The sequence below is a fragment of the Leptonotus elevatus genome, chromosome 8, assembly GCF_054856555.1.
Source record: "Leptonotus elevatus isolate MCC_2025b chromosome 8, RoL_Lele_1.0, whole genome shotgun sequence".
NCBI lineage: Eukaryota > Metazoa > Chordata > Actinopteri > Syngnathiformes > Syngnathidae > Leptonotus > Leptonotus elevatus.
In genome coordinates, this window is record NC_141246.1 from 3,143,854 (window position 1) to 3,157,150 (window position 13,297).

At 40.4% G+C, this 13,297-nt stretch overlaps 1 protein-coding gene across 2 annotated transcripts in view; it reads left to right on the forward strand.

The window, feature by feature from the left end:
- Nucleotides 1-351: 351 nt before the first annotated feature.
- Nucleotides 352-13,297, forward strand: part of LOC147169244 (voltage-dependent T-type calcium channel subunit alpha-1H-like) — a 73,581-nt gene continuing 60,635 nt past the window's right edge. For both annotated transcript variants that reach the window (XM_086082440.1, XM_086082441.1), the window contains exons 1-2: nt 352-562; nt 5,240-5,498. In XM_086082440.1, coding sequence (XP_085938566.1) covers nt 542-562; nt 5,240-5,498 — 280 coding nt within the window. In that variant the 5' untranslated portion in view covers nt 352-541. The remainder of the gene's footprint in view (nt 563-5,239; nt 5,499-13,297) is intronic.

Sequence of the window (13,297 nt, forward strand, 5' to 3'; positions counted from 1 at the left end):
GTACAAGCTCTCCTTTAATCTCCGTTCATTCAAAACTTCCTTTTTACCGGAAGTAAAAATGAACACGTTTTATTTGACGCTCGCAGTGCGTGTGTTTCCGGTTCTGCCTATCTCGCCGCTGACTTCACTCCGTCTCTCTCTCTCTCGCTCTCTCTCTCTCTCTCTCTCTCTCTCTCTCTCTCTCTCTCTCTCTCTCTCGCTCTCTCTGGTTGTCTCCCCCCGGTACTGGTGAACTCTTCTACCTGACACCACAACGCGTCCGGCGGCTGAGGGGGCGCGCAAGCAGGCGGGGGTCGCTCGGTCCTCTCCAACTTACTGTCCCCCCCACCCCCCCCCTCTCACTATCACCCCCCCTCCCTCCACACAACCTACCTTTTTTTTTCTTTTTTTTTCAACTTCCCTTGCCTTCCTTGTGGACTTAATTGATTTGAACACCAAACATTTGTACATGTTTTGGAGTGAGCGCGCGTGACGTGGAGGCTTCATGGAGCACCGAAGCTCCCGGAGGAGCTCCGGGCGCGCGGCCGACCCGCAGTGACCGATGGACGGACGCTGCTCCCCGGTAAGAAACCGCCGGCAACTTTTCCGTCTCATGGTTGACTTTTTTTTTTTTTTTTTTTTTTCCCTCTGCGTGTTTGCGGTTTTCATCTTATTCGCACGCTGGGATGGCGCTCGTTGTGTCGTACGTAAATGTTTAAAAAAATAATAATAATAATAATGTGTTGAAAGTGGTTGTTTTGAATGCTTTTGAAGCAAATGCAAGCATTCATTTTGTCGGATGTCTGCAGTGGATTAATTGTAAGTAATATGGCATTAAGCGTTGCCTTCATCCTCTCGATGCAATAATAATCTACTTTCACTCAGTGCTGCTAAAACCACCGCAAATAATCACATATGAACGCAAATGTCTTTGTTTTGTTGATTTTATTTATTTATTTATTTTTATCTTTTGAGTTGGTGTCACAATTGATGGGTGTAGGAATTTATTCCTATTTTTTTTAATTTATTGTCATCAAACTAAATGTGAATTGTAGATTAACATTGATTTGTTGTCATTTGACACGGTTTTATCGTATTTTGACATTTCACGTATCGATTAAAAAATCATGGTTTTATCGTAATCTAACTGCTGCGATTTTCTGTAAATTGATGTGATTTAGCGTAGAATTCATCGTAAATGAACATATTTTAATATTTTGACATTTCACCTATCATTAAAAAAATCATGGTTTTATCGTAATCTAACTGCTGCGATTTTCTGTAAATTGATGTGATTTAGCGTATAATTCTTCGTAAATGAACATATTTTAATATTTTGACGTGAATGTATCGCAAGATAACAGATTTATGTACGTGAACAAGGATTCTTCTTAAATTGACAAATTTTGTCGCGCAATTATCGAAAGTGAATCCAAGATGTCTCGATTGCAAATTGACATTGATTTATTGTGAATTTGCCAGGATTCATTCTAAATTTAACGTACATTTTTATTTTCATCAATCAATGTGGACTTTCCCATAATTAACGTCTCTATTATAAATGAATGAGGATTTATTTTCATTTGAAGTGGAAAAATCGCAAACTGACGTGGCTTTATTATAAATTAACAGATTTATTGCGGCTAAACATCGGTTTATTTTCATTTAACTGATTTTTTTTCCCGCCAATTGATTCATTCGAAATAAACATGAATTTAATGTCAAATTTAATTTAAGATGTAGATTATGCAAGTTAAGATAGCTTTATTGTAACGTTTTGTCGATTTTTAAAATATTTTTTTTAACATGGCTTCATCATGAATTAATTTAGATTTTTACTGACTTGACGTGGATGCAGTACAAATTAACATGGCTTGATTGCAAATGAACATTTATTTATCATGAATGGATAACTTTTATTGTGCGTAAACCGAGGTTTATTTTAGCCTAACATCGATTTTCTTGTAGATTTCTTGTTAGATTAAGTTTTTTTTTTGTGTGTAAATGAACACAGCTTTATCTTAGATAAACACTATGTTATCATTAGTTATCATAGCCTTATCCTAATTTATGGCTTTATTGAATTTTTTATTTTTTATTGTAAATGAACTTGAAATGCTTTTGTCGTAACTTGACAGAATTTATCGTAAAAATGAACTTCGCTTTCATCGTTGATTCATCGCAATTTAGAATTTATTAGTTCTATATTCGTATATTGATCCTAAATTCATCGTCAGTGAACGTGGCTTTATTGTATCTTAAAACGTCGAGTTTTACCTGGATTTATTTTAATTTTTTTGGTGACAATTGGCGTGATAAAAAAAAACATTGCAGTTAACGTGTTTTAAGCCAAAGATGATATTGCTTTTTCATTAATCACAGTGAAATTAGAGTCAAATTTTTGACATACCTTTATTTTAAACGAATTTGCAAGTTAGTGCACATTTAATGTTGATTTACTGCAAATTAAAAGGAATTTATATATCTTTTTTTTCAAATCACGTGGATTTATCACAAGTTACCAGAATGATCGCATGTTGACGTCGATTTATCGGATCTTTACATAAATTGACATTCAACTGACAAAGATTTGTCAGTTTTGATCGGCAATAATTGAGCACGAATTGATCGTGATCCAGCCTTGCTCGCTCTGGATCGCCGCGATTTATGCGGCGTCGTCGTCGTCGTCGCTGCTCGTCAAGATAAAGAGTTCTTGGATGCGATCTGCTTTTCAAGTCCTTTCAAAGCATTCTTCGGTATGTTTTTTTTCAGTGCGCACCATCATTGCATTCTGCTGTGTGTGTGCGTGCGCGTGTGTAATGGCTGACTGATGTCCACCCAACAGCTTGCATTGCATCCAACCCCCCCAACCCCCCCCCCCCCCCAAAAAAGGGAAAAAGCCTCAAAGTGAAGCCGCTCTGGAATCCTCGCTGGCTTCCAGGCTCCATGCCCGCCGCGTCATACCAACACACACACACACACACACACACACAGTGTGTGCGTGAGTGTGTGTGTGTGCATCTCATTATGTCGCTCAAAGAATCTTTTTAAAAGTAAGTGCCAGCTCTCGTGCGCTATGGAAGTTAACGTCCTAATAATTGGCCATACACTTTACTGTATATATTCTGCTTATTATAGTTACATATTAGCATATACTTCATATATAGCATGCGGTGCACATCCTCTACTGTACGTTAATCTATTCATTTGTAATGGACATTTTAATGAGAGTCATCAAAATGAATTGATTCATCGGCAAGTCATCGATTATCAACTTAATCGACAACTATTTTAAGAACCGAGATCGTTTGAAACCATTTTTTAAAATTTAAAATTGTCCATATATGAAATAACCACCAATCACTGGTTAATAAACAGTAATCGGGGGGGGGGGGATGCTTTTGTAATACACTTTAAGAATGAGAATTAATTAGAATTAAAATTAATCCGATTAGTCGATTAATTGATTGATAATCGATAGATTAATCGATTCTAAAAATATTTGATAGTGACAGCAGTAATTTGTTGTAATTTAGCATGTATTGATTAGGGGTGTTAGAAAAAATAGATTCGGCAATATATCGCGATATTACAGCGCGCAATTCTCGAATCGATTTGATATAATCGATTTTTAAACATCCATTTTTTATGGGAATATTCAACAAAACGTCTTACTCAGGGTTAGGATTCACACATTAAGCATGGAAGAATGTTATATTAATGGAACATGAAGCCTTAATATTTTTATTTCAGTGCTGTTCAAACATGAAACCGACTTTGTTAAATGCAGTGGCTCAGTTATAAGCCTGAATTTTCACATAAATAAATACATTTTCATACAAATCTTACAGTATACATGTACAAGTTTACTGATTTGTATTTCCTAAATTTGAGTAAAAAAATAAATAAAATCGCAAATAATCAATTTATAGATTCGCATCGGGATTAATCGGCGTCGAATGGAATCGTGACCTATGAATCGTGATACGAATCGAATCGCCGGGTACTAGAAAATTCACACCCCTAGTATTTATCATAATTAGCATCAACAAATTGTAAAGTTGTGTTTATTAAAATTGACTTCAATTAAACACACATTTTGCTTTCATCTCGCATTAAGAAGAATTCGATTGAACGTAATCCGTTTTGTGGTTCCGATAATGGATGATGCATTTATCTGCAATCCAGATGACTGGAAATTAACACAAAAATAACATGGATGAACTTTGCGTTGACAAATTTATTGTCATTGAAATCATTTTTGTCTGAATATATTATAGTTTAAAAAGGCTTTATTGTTCATTGACAAGCCTTTTTTGTAAGTCAACATGAAATTTATTTCATTTTAATCCAACTTAATAGGAATTTAACTTGTACGTGTATATATAATTATTATGGCTGGGTTTAAAAAAGCGAATCATCAATACTGAATTGATTTTCCTTTTCGAGCCCAATATCGATTCATAAAACCATAAATCAAACCATGAATTATTTAAATATCAAATTCCCCCCCCCCCCCATAAATTCTTAAGAATTTTTTTTTTGTATCTTACTGTTTTCTTGAAATTCAAAGTATTTTCTTAAATGCATGAAAGACCTGACTTTTTGCACTTTAACACCATTGAGAATCTTTTAAGTTGACATTTACAATTATTAAATAAAAATATTTCCCTCTCATCTTCGCCGCTGTCAGGTTTTGCGTAACACTGAACTGATTCTCACACGTTTTGTTTTGTTCGCAAACCAAATCATTTGAGCAGTTACTGCCTCCGCACAATTTATTTTGGACATTTAACACAAATTGGTGTCCATATCGGATTGCACTGAAGTGAATCGAATCGGGGGAAAAAAATAAAAATAAAAAAAAAAATCGAAATCAAATCGAACCCTTTGCGAATCAAAAATCGAATCGATTGAGCAAATTAGAATCGATGCCCAGCCCTAATAATTATAACTCACAGATTTATCGTTATTAAAGATCCCCCCCCCCCCCTGTTTGAAAATACTAATCAAAATCCTACATTTCAGCGAGCCCCCCCCCCCCCCCCCCCCCCCCCAGCTTTCTTCTCTTGCTATGTACTGAAAGCGCCTGCTAAGCTTCTCTGTCTGTTTGTTTACATCCGGCTGTGTTTGCCTTTCTATGGAGAGATTTATGCTTCCTGGGCACAAACGCTGCACTTTCACTCCACAATACGTTTAGCGCGCGAGGCCTCGCCAACAGACAGCGGCGGGAATCCTCACCGCTCCGCCCTTCTTCCAGGCGGTCCCGGTCATGACGGACCCCCCGGAGCCGGACCCGCACCACGGCGAGCGGGACCAGGAGGGCGGGGACAGGGTGCACGTGTCGGTGGAGGGGGAGGGCCAACGGAGGAGTGATGAAGAGGAGGGGGAGGAAGATGAGGAGGAGGCCAAAGAGGAAGAAGAGGAGCTGCCGTACCCCTCGCTCGCGCCCGTGGTTCTGTTGGTGCTGAGCCAAACCAGCCCGCCAAGGTCCTGGTGCCTACGGGCCGTATGTCACCCATATCCTTGCCTTACTTTGATTGTAAAATTTGCGATTAATCGTGAGTTAACTGTTGAAGTCATGCGATTAACTCGTTCACTGCCATTGACGGCTATAGACGTCAAAAATTCATTTGAACTTTTTCTATTAGTTTAACATTTTTTTCCACTTTTGTTAACAAGAGTATGAAAACCTAGAGTTTTTTTTAACATACAAAAGGTGTGATTAATTGTGAGTTAACTATTGAAGTCATGCGATTAATTGCAATAAAAAAAATTATCGCCTGATTGCGACTTAAATATGATAAAAAATCCGTAATTAATCGCATGACTTCACTAGTTAACTCACAATTAATCCAGATTTTATATCTGTTCTAAATGTACAATAAAAAAAATATAGGTTTTCATACTCTTGTTAACAAAAGTAGAAAAAATGTTAAACTCATAGAAATAGTTCAAATGATTTTTTGACGACTATAGCCGTCAATGGCAGTGAATGAGTTAATTACGATTAAAAAAAATCGAATCGCCTGAATAAACAATGATGTCAACAATTTAAATATGTCACAAGTAAAAAATAAGAATTTCCAAACTTCCAACACATAACATTCGTACTTGCTGTCGTTTTCGGATATGAAAAAACATTTTGTCATTCAATCGCATGACAATTGAAAAGCGCTTTTCGTGACAAATGGTTGCGCTTTTTGTGTTACGATGCGAAAGCTGAACATGATCGAGTTTGGTGAGCACCTTAACGTAAACAATTGTCGCGTGTGATGTGGTGATGTGATGTTCCGTCTGGCTGTAAACACACCGAGGATGTGGAATGTGTGTGCGCGCGCGTTCAGGTATTTCCTCAGATGCGTTCGCCTCAGGGGAAAAAAAAAAAAAAAAGATGGCTAACACTGCCTGATTGGACGTTTCCATGGCGACCGGACTTAATGAATCTCCAGGGTTGTGCATGCCTGTCACTGTGGCATTGTATTTTTTTTGGGGGGGGGGGGGGTGTCACAAAATGGAATATTTAGTTTTTGTGTGTGCGCGCGTGTTCCTGCATGAAATATGAATGACATAACTGAGTTGAGTTAAATAAATGAGAGACAAGAAAAAAAAAGAACGGCCAGCCTTGTGTAACATGCAGAGCTGTTATTGTATTTATGTGTCGTGTGCACGTCGTGTGGTTTATGACAGCATCATTTTTATTTTCATTTTTTAAGGCCTGGACTCTCCAGGTGGAAGGAATTTTGAACCGTTGCAATTATCAGGCAGAAAAGCCCCCAGGCTACTGCAGAAGGCGAAATATATTCGGGAAAAACGTACTTAGGACAGCTGAACTTGATTTGGGGTTTTAGTCCGAGGCGCGAGAAACATTGAACGTACGTTCGAATGTGATTGGTTCATTTTTAATACAGTCGCAAGCAACATTGTGAAGAGGGTGTGCACACTTTTGCAACCCGTTAGCTCGGTTATGTTTGACTTCCCGTCTGTTTTCTTTGGAATTAAGCTTTGTTTCAAAAATTGAAAATTGTCCAGCCTAAAACTACGTTCGGACCCTTTGCCTTGGCTTGAAACCCTACGTTAAAACCCTCACCCTGACTTGAAACATGACTTTGTTATGAAACTCCACCTGGTCTTAAACCCTCATTTGAAAGCAATAACCCTTGTTTGAAAGCACTAACTTTGGCTTCAAACATGAATTTCAAACCCTAACCCTTGCAACCAAAGCATTGATTTTAAACCCTCAACTTTTTTTACTTTTTACTTCAAAACCCTAACATGGATTCCAAACGTAACCCTCTTTTTTGAAACCCTACCTCAATTCTTGAAACCCTCATTTGAAACCTCAACATGGATTTCAAACAATAACCCCATTTTTTTGAAACCCTAACTTCCTTCTTGGAACCCGACTTTGAAACCTTGACATTAAACCTAACCCCGGCTTCCAAACCCTCCTCTTTTTTTATTTGAAACCCCACCCATGACTCGAAACCATAAAAACCTGACCTTAACACTTCAAACCATAATCCTCATTCCAAACACAAATTTCAAACCCCAACCTTGACTTCGAACCGTCATTTGAAACCCTACTCCCACTTACCCTACTTTAATCGTCAAACCCTGAATTACGGCTGCGCAAACGCTTCTTGAGTTATTCTCGTTTTATGTCGAGACTTGTGCCGCACGCACACACCGGGCAGGGAATCTCCCAGGGAGTCTCTCATGGAGGAATCACCCGGTTGCCTAGCAACTCTGGCGCCGCGGCCTCACTTCCGCTCGCCGCCGTGTGCGCGCCGCTCAGCCGACACGCGTGCACACGCGCGCACATGCGTGTGCACGCAAAATCAACAGCATAAGCATTGTGTGTGCGTTTTAAAATGCTCCGCCAGACACCCGACCCGCGCTTGAAAGCACATTTCAGAACCATGGACTTTTTTTTCAAACCCAAATTTGAAGCCCCGCCCAGGCTTGAAACCTGACTTTGAAACCCCCTAACCAGTGTTTAAATCCCTAACCCAGGCTTGAAACCCTTCTTAAAAACCATAAACTTTGGTTTGAAGTCTAATTTGAACACCTGATCTTGTTTTAAAACCCTAATTTGAAATCCGGAACCTGTGTCTGAAACCCTAACCCGGACATGAAACCACAAACTTCACTTCAAAATCTTTTTGTTTGAATCCCTAAACTTGGCTTGAAACCCTCATTTAAAACTTGTAGCCTTTGTTTCAAACCCAAACCTTGTCTTGAAACCCTACTTTGAAACCATAATCTATGCTTCCAACCCTAATTTGAAACCTCAACTTTAACTCGAATTCCTATTTTGAGTTTGAAAATCCTAACTTGACTTAACTCCGATCTTGAAACTGTATTTTGAAACCACAAAATGTGCTTCAAACTCGAGACTTGCAACCCGACTTTAGAACCATAAACTTCTCTTCAAACCGCAATTTGAAACCCCAACATTGGCTTGATACCCTACTTTAAAACCACATACTTCGTTTTAAAACCTAATTTGAACACCTAACCTTGTCTTAAAACCCTAATTCCAAAACCCTAACCTGTGTCCGAAACCCTAACCCGGCCATGAAACCCTGCCTTAAAACCACAAACTTCACTTTGAACCCTTTCTTTTGAAACCCTAAACTTGGCTTGAAACCCTAATTTCGGACTTGTAAACTCTGTTTGAAACCCTAAACTTGTCTTGAAACCTTAATTTGAAACCCCAAATGCAACTTGAATTCCTAAACTGAGTTTGAAATCCTAACCCCTTGAAACCACAAACTGTGCTCCAAAGTCTCATTTGAAACCCTAACGTAGACTTGCAACCCGACTTTAGAACCATCAACTTCTCCTTCAAACCGCAATTTGAAACCCCAACCTTCAGTTCAAACTCTACTTAAAAACCACAAACGCCGTTTCAAACTTTCATTTGAAACCCCAACTTAAGATTGAACCCCCGATTTGAAACCCTGGCCTGTGCTTGAAACCCTAACCGTGGCTTTTGAAACGATCTACAGTACAGCGCTCCAACCATGATCATTTTTTTTTCTCCTTAGGTGCCGCTTTCATGTACTGCTCCTTTAATGCCACATGTGAAACACACACGCACACGCACACGCACGCACGCGCGCGCGCACGCACGCACACACGATAAGTTATTCATCAGCGCATGAAACATTCAGAGTGTTTCCTTTTGTTTAAGGATGCGAAAAGCTCATTCTGTCACTGCTTTCTTCTCGTCCTCCTTCCTCCTTATTTACCTTTCTCTCGTCTTTCCTTCTCTTTCTTTCGCTCTGTCCATCCATCCGACTTAATTGGTGGTGGTGGTGGTCTTGATGAAGACCCCACCGTGCCCACACGGTCCCGCTCAAAGTAGGCCGAATCCGTCAACCCCCCCCCTCCCTCCCCTCATCCAATTAAGGTGATTGTGGCATGTTGCCGTGGTAACCGGTTGACAGGGGCGGTGCCTGAGGGGGGAGGGGGCGGGGGAGATGGTGACAAATTGACAGAACCCCCCCCCCCCCCCCCCATCACCACGACCCCACATACACAGATTCATATTGAAACCAACCCTGGCTCGAAACCCGACTTTGAACCCCACTTGAAACCCTAACCCAGATTCAAAACCCGACTTTGACACCACAAACTTTGCTTCAAAACCCAACCTTGAAACACCAACCCTGGCTTGAAACCCTACTTTTAAACCCTAAGGTTTGCTTGAAACCCGAATTTCAAAACATAATTTTCCCCTTCAAATCGTAATTGTGCTCCAAATCTTAATTTGACACAAACTCAAGCAAGGTTTTTAAACCCTAACCCAGACTTGAAACCCTACTTCGAAGTCATAGCCCTAGTTTGGAACTCTAACCCAGATTTGACACCACAAACTTGGCTTCAAACCCTACCTTAAAACCCTGACCTGGGCTTTAAACCCTAATTTGAAAACGTGACTTTGCTTCCATTTCACCCAAACCCAAGCCGGGTTTTAAACCCTAACTCTGGCTTGAACCTCTACTGTGAAACCCGAGCCTTGTCTTGAAACCCCAATCCAGACTTTAAAACCCTAATTTTAAAACCCATCCTTTGCTTCAAACTGTAATTTGAAACCCTAATCTGTGTTTTAAACCCTAACCCAGTCTTGAAGTCTTACTTTGAAACCGCAACTGTCTCATCAAACCCTTGCTCAAAATTCTAACTCATGCCCAAAAACCCAAGTTTGAAACCACAACCCTGTCTTCAAACCCTAATTTAGCCTAACCCTATTCTTTAGCTTCGAACCCTAATTTGAAATCCAAAACTGTGTTTTTTAAAGCGTAACCTTGTCTTGAAACTCTCGTTTGAAACACGAACCTTTGCTTGAGTGCATTTGAACTTTGTCGCTAACCAAAACAGCAGCGCCGACCGAGGCATGAAAAAATGTCTCCAGAATAAATAAATTTGATCTTCTATTTTCATTTAAAAAAAGAATAGTATGTGCGGTTTTTATTTTAGTGATCAAAGACTCCATTGCTAGCTCGCTCGCTAATTGTACTTTATCACCCGCTTAAGACATTTTTTGTCTGACTTATGTAGATTTGACTAAAAGTAGAGGAAGAGGCTCAAAGCAGTCGTTTTGAACTTTTTATTTATTTTTGTATTTTTTTTAGGATTCAAAAGTTTGTGAAAAGGCTAATAGGGACGTTTGAGGCCTGTCCTGAATCGCTCCCGCAATCCTTGGGAACGAGCTGGGGGATTTCCCACAATGCAATTCTGTCCTCCTTTTAACCTCAATGTTATATTGCTTTGTTTCTTTGTCCTTGTTATTTTTTTGCCAAATAATCGTCCCTTTCGAGGGCCGCTGCATTCAGGAAAAACTCACCACATGATCTCACTGAGTTTATCTTGAAAACAGCGAATGCTCGAATGCCAAAATGTGGCTTGCTAGCGCCCCCTGGAGGTTTGGGAAAATGCAATTTCACTTACAACGCGACATTTGTTTGAGACACAAGAAAAGTCTCAAGGGGCTTGAAAAGACACAAAGTCTGCCATTTTGGTGAGAAGCAGCCATTTTCTAAACTATCATGATCGAATGTATAAAAAAAAGTCTGAAGAAATTATGAGTAAAGATAAAACTTGGAAGTCCGCCATTTTGATTTGAAGTGGCCATTGTGGCTTTGCAGCACCCTTCAGAATTATTTTTAAAAGTTCAGTCCCTGAAGGAAGTTATACTAAGGAACGTGAAATTTGGTAGGCATGTCAATCATGAGTAGAAATTAGTAGTTAAAAAAAAAAAGTCTCAAAAAGCCATGCCCAAAAAAGGAGACAGGAAGTCTGCCCTTTTGGGCAGAGCCGTATATAGAGAGAGTTTGAACTTCGGCAGGTTAACAAGATGGCGTCCATGTCATGTGATCGGCAGTTGGTCACATGACATATGGACGCCATCTTGTTACCCTGTTGGAACCGAGTTGGCCAAACGGCTCTGCTTTTGGATTGAAGCAGCCATTTTAAGCTTGGTAGCACCCAGCAGAAATCCATTAGAATTCCACTTTGCAAAATAATATTTGGTAGGGATGTCTATCATGTGTAAACCCCACAAAAAATTCTCAAAAAGCAATGCCCAAAAAGAGACAGGAAGTCTGCCATCTTGTTTTAAAGCTGCCATTTTAGCTTGCTAGACCACTCCGGAAATTTCCCCAAAAAATCTCTTTGAATTCCACTTTGCAAAATAATATTTGGTAGGGATGTCTATCATGAGTAAACCCACAAAAAAATCTCAAAAAGCAATGCCCAAAAAGAGACAGGAAGTCTGCCATCTTGTTTTAAAGCTGCCATTTTAGCTTGTTAGACCACTCTGGAAATTTCCCCCAAAAATCTCTTCGAATTCCACTTTGCAAAATAATATTTGGTAGGGATGTCTATCATGAGTAAACCCACAAAAAATTCTCAAAAAGCCATGCCCAAAAAGAGACAGCTGCCATTTTAGCTTGCTAGACCACTCCGGAAATTTCCCCCAAAAATCTCTTCGAATTCCATTTAACAACAAAAACTTTGGTAGGTATGTCTATCATGAGTAAACCCACAAAAAATTCCCAAAAAGCCATGCCCAAAAAGAGACAGGAAGTCTGCCATCTTGTTTTGAAGCTGCCATTTTGGCTTGGTAAACCACTCCGGAAATTTCCCCCAAAAATCTCTTCGAATTCCATTTAACAACATTGTCCAACTGATATTATCCGATTGGATCCAGATTCCAACCTCATCGACTCGAGGGATGAACAACCCCAAGTTACAAAATGTTGTTAGCATTTTTTTTTGTCATTGCGTGAGCGGAGAACGGGCGGCCAAATTGGATGACGTGCCACAAAAAGACAAACCCAAACTGATAGCTAACCTAAAAGTGGCGCCGCATCGAAAGCCTTTCGTGAAAATTATTTGGCCCGGCTTGAAAAGCTCTTCAGCGCAAAGATCACAAGTGATGCGATCGGGCTTGATTCATCATGTCTGCCTGACCTTTCCCACCTGTGTCGCCACCGGAGGAGGGACGCGGCGGCATGTTGCGGATGAGAGGAAGAGGACAAGCTTCACAGCGCGCGTCATCGGGAGGGTTCGGGTCCGCCCCACGGCCGCTTATTTACACAAAAAGCGGACCTTGTTTACTCGGCTCGTCTTCCTGGCCGTTAATCCGTCTGCAATGCAAAGATGCCATTTTTCGAGATCAATTCGTTCATTTGTCCGTCCATTGTGTGACGGTCAGCCATTTTTTTTTTTTGTGTGTGCGTTGTGAACATCTGTCGTTGTCCCGCAAGTATTTTCTGAGCGTCAGGCCAATTAAGCTCCGCCTCACCGGATTCTAAATGAATACATTTTTCTCTTCTTCTGTCTGTGATCGCCGTGGCTCGCCGTACTATACCTTTATCGCCCCCCCCCCCCACAACCCCCCCCCCCCCTCTTACCTTCGAGCGCTTTCCATCTCCGCGACGGCGTTAATTATTAAAAGGGAAGTCACAGTTTATCCGTTGACTGACACTCGGGTTTCTGATACGGCTCTCGAACCCGCGGCCATAATACGGCGAGGCGCTCCGAGAAGAAGTTCAAGACGGTGGGGAAATTGTACGGCGATAGGTGTAAAAAAAAAATATATATATATATAAACGAAAAGAGCCGAATGGCGAGGAAAGGAAATAATTGGGCCGAGCAAGAGAGCGGCTAGAAATGCGTAAAAATGGCGGCGAGAAAGTGCGAAGAGGAAGATAAGACGGAGAGGACGTTCCCTGTTGTGATGTTGAGTGATGGTCCCGCTGAGGAAACGAGTCCCCGCCTCATCCATCACTCGCACCTTGACCCT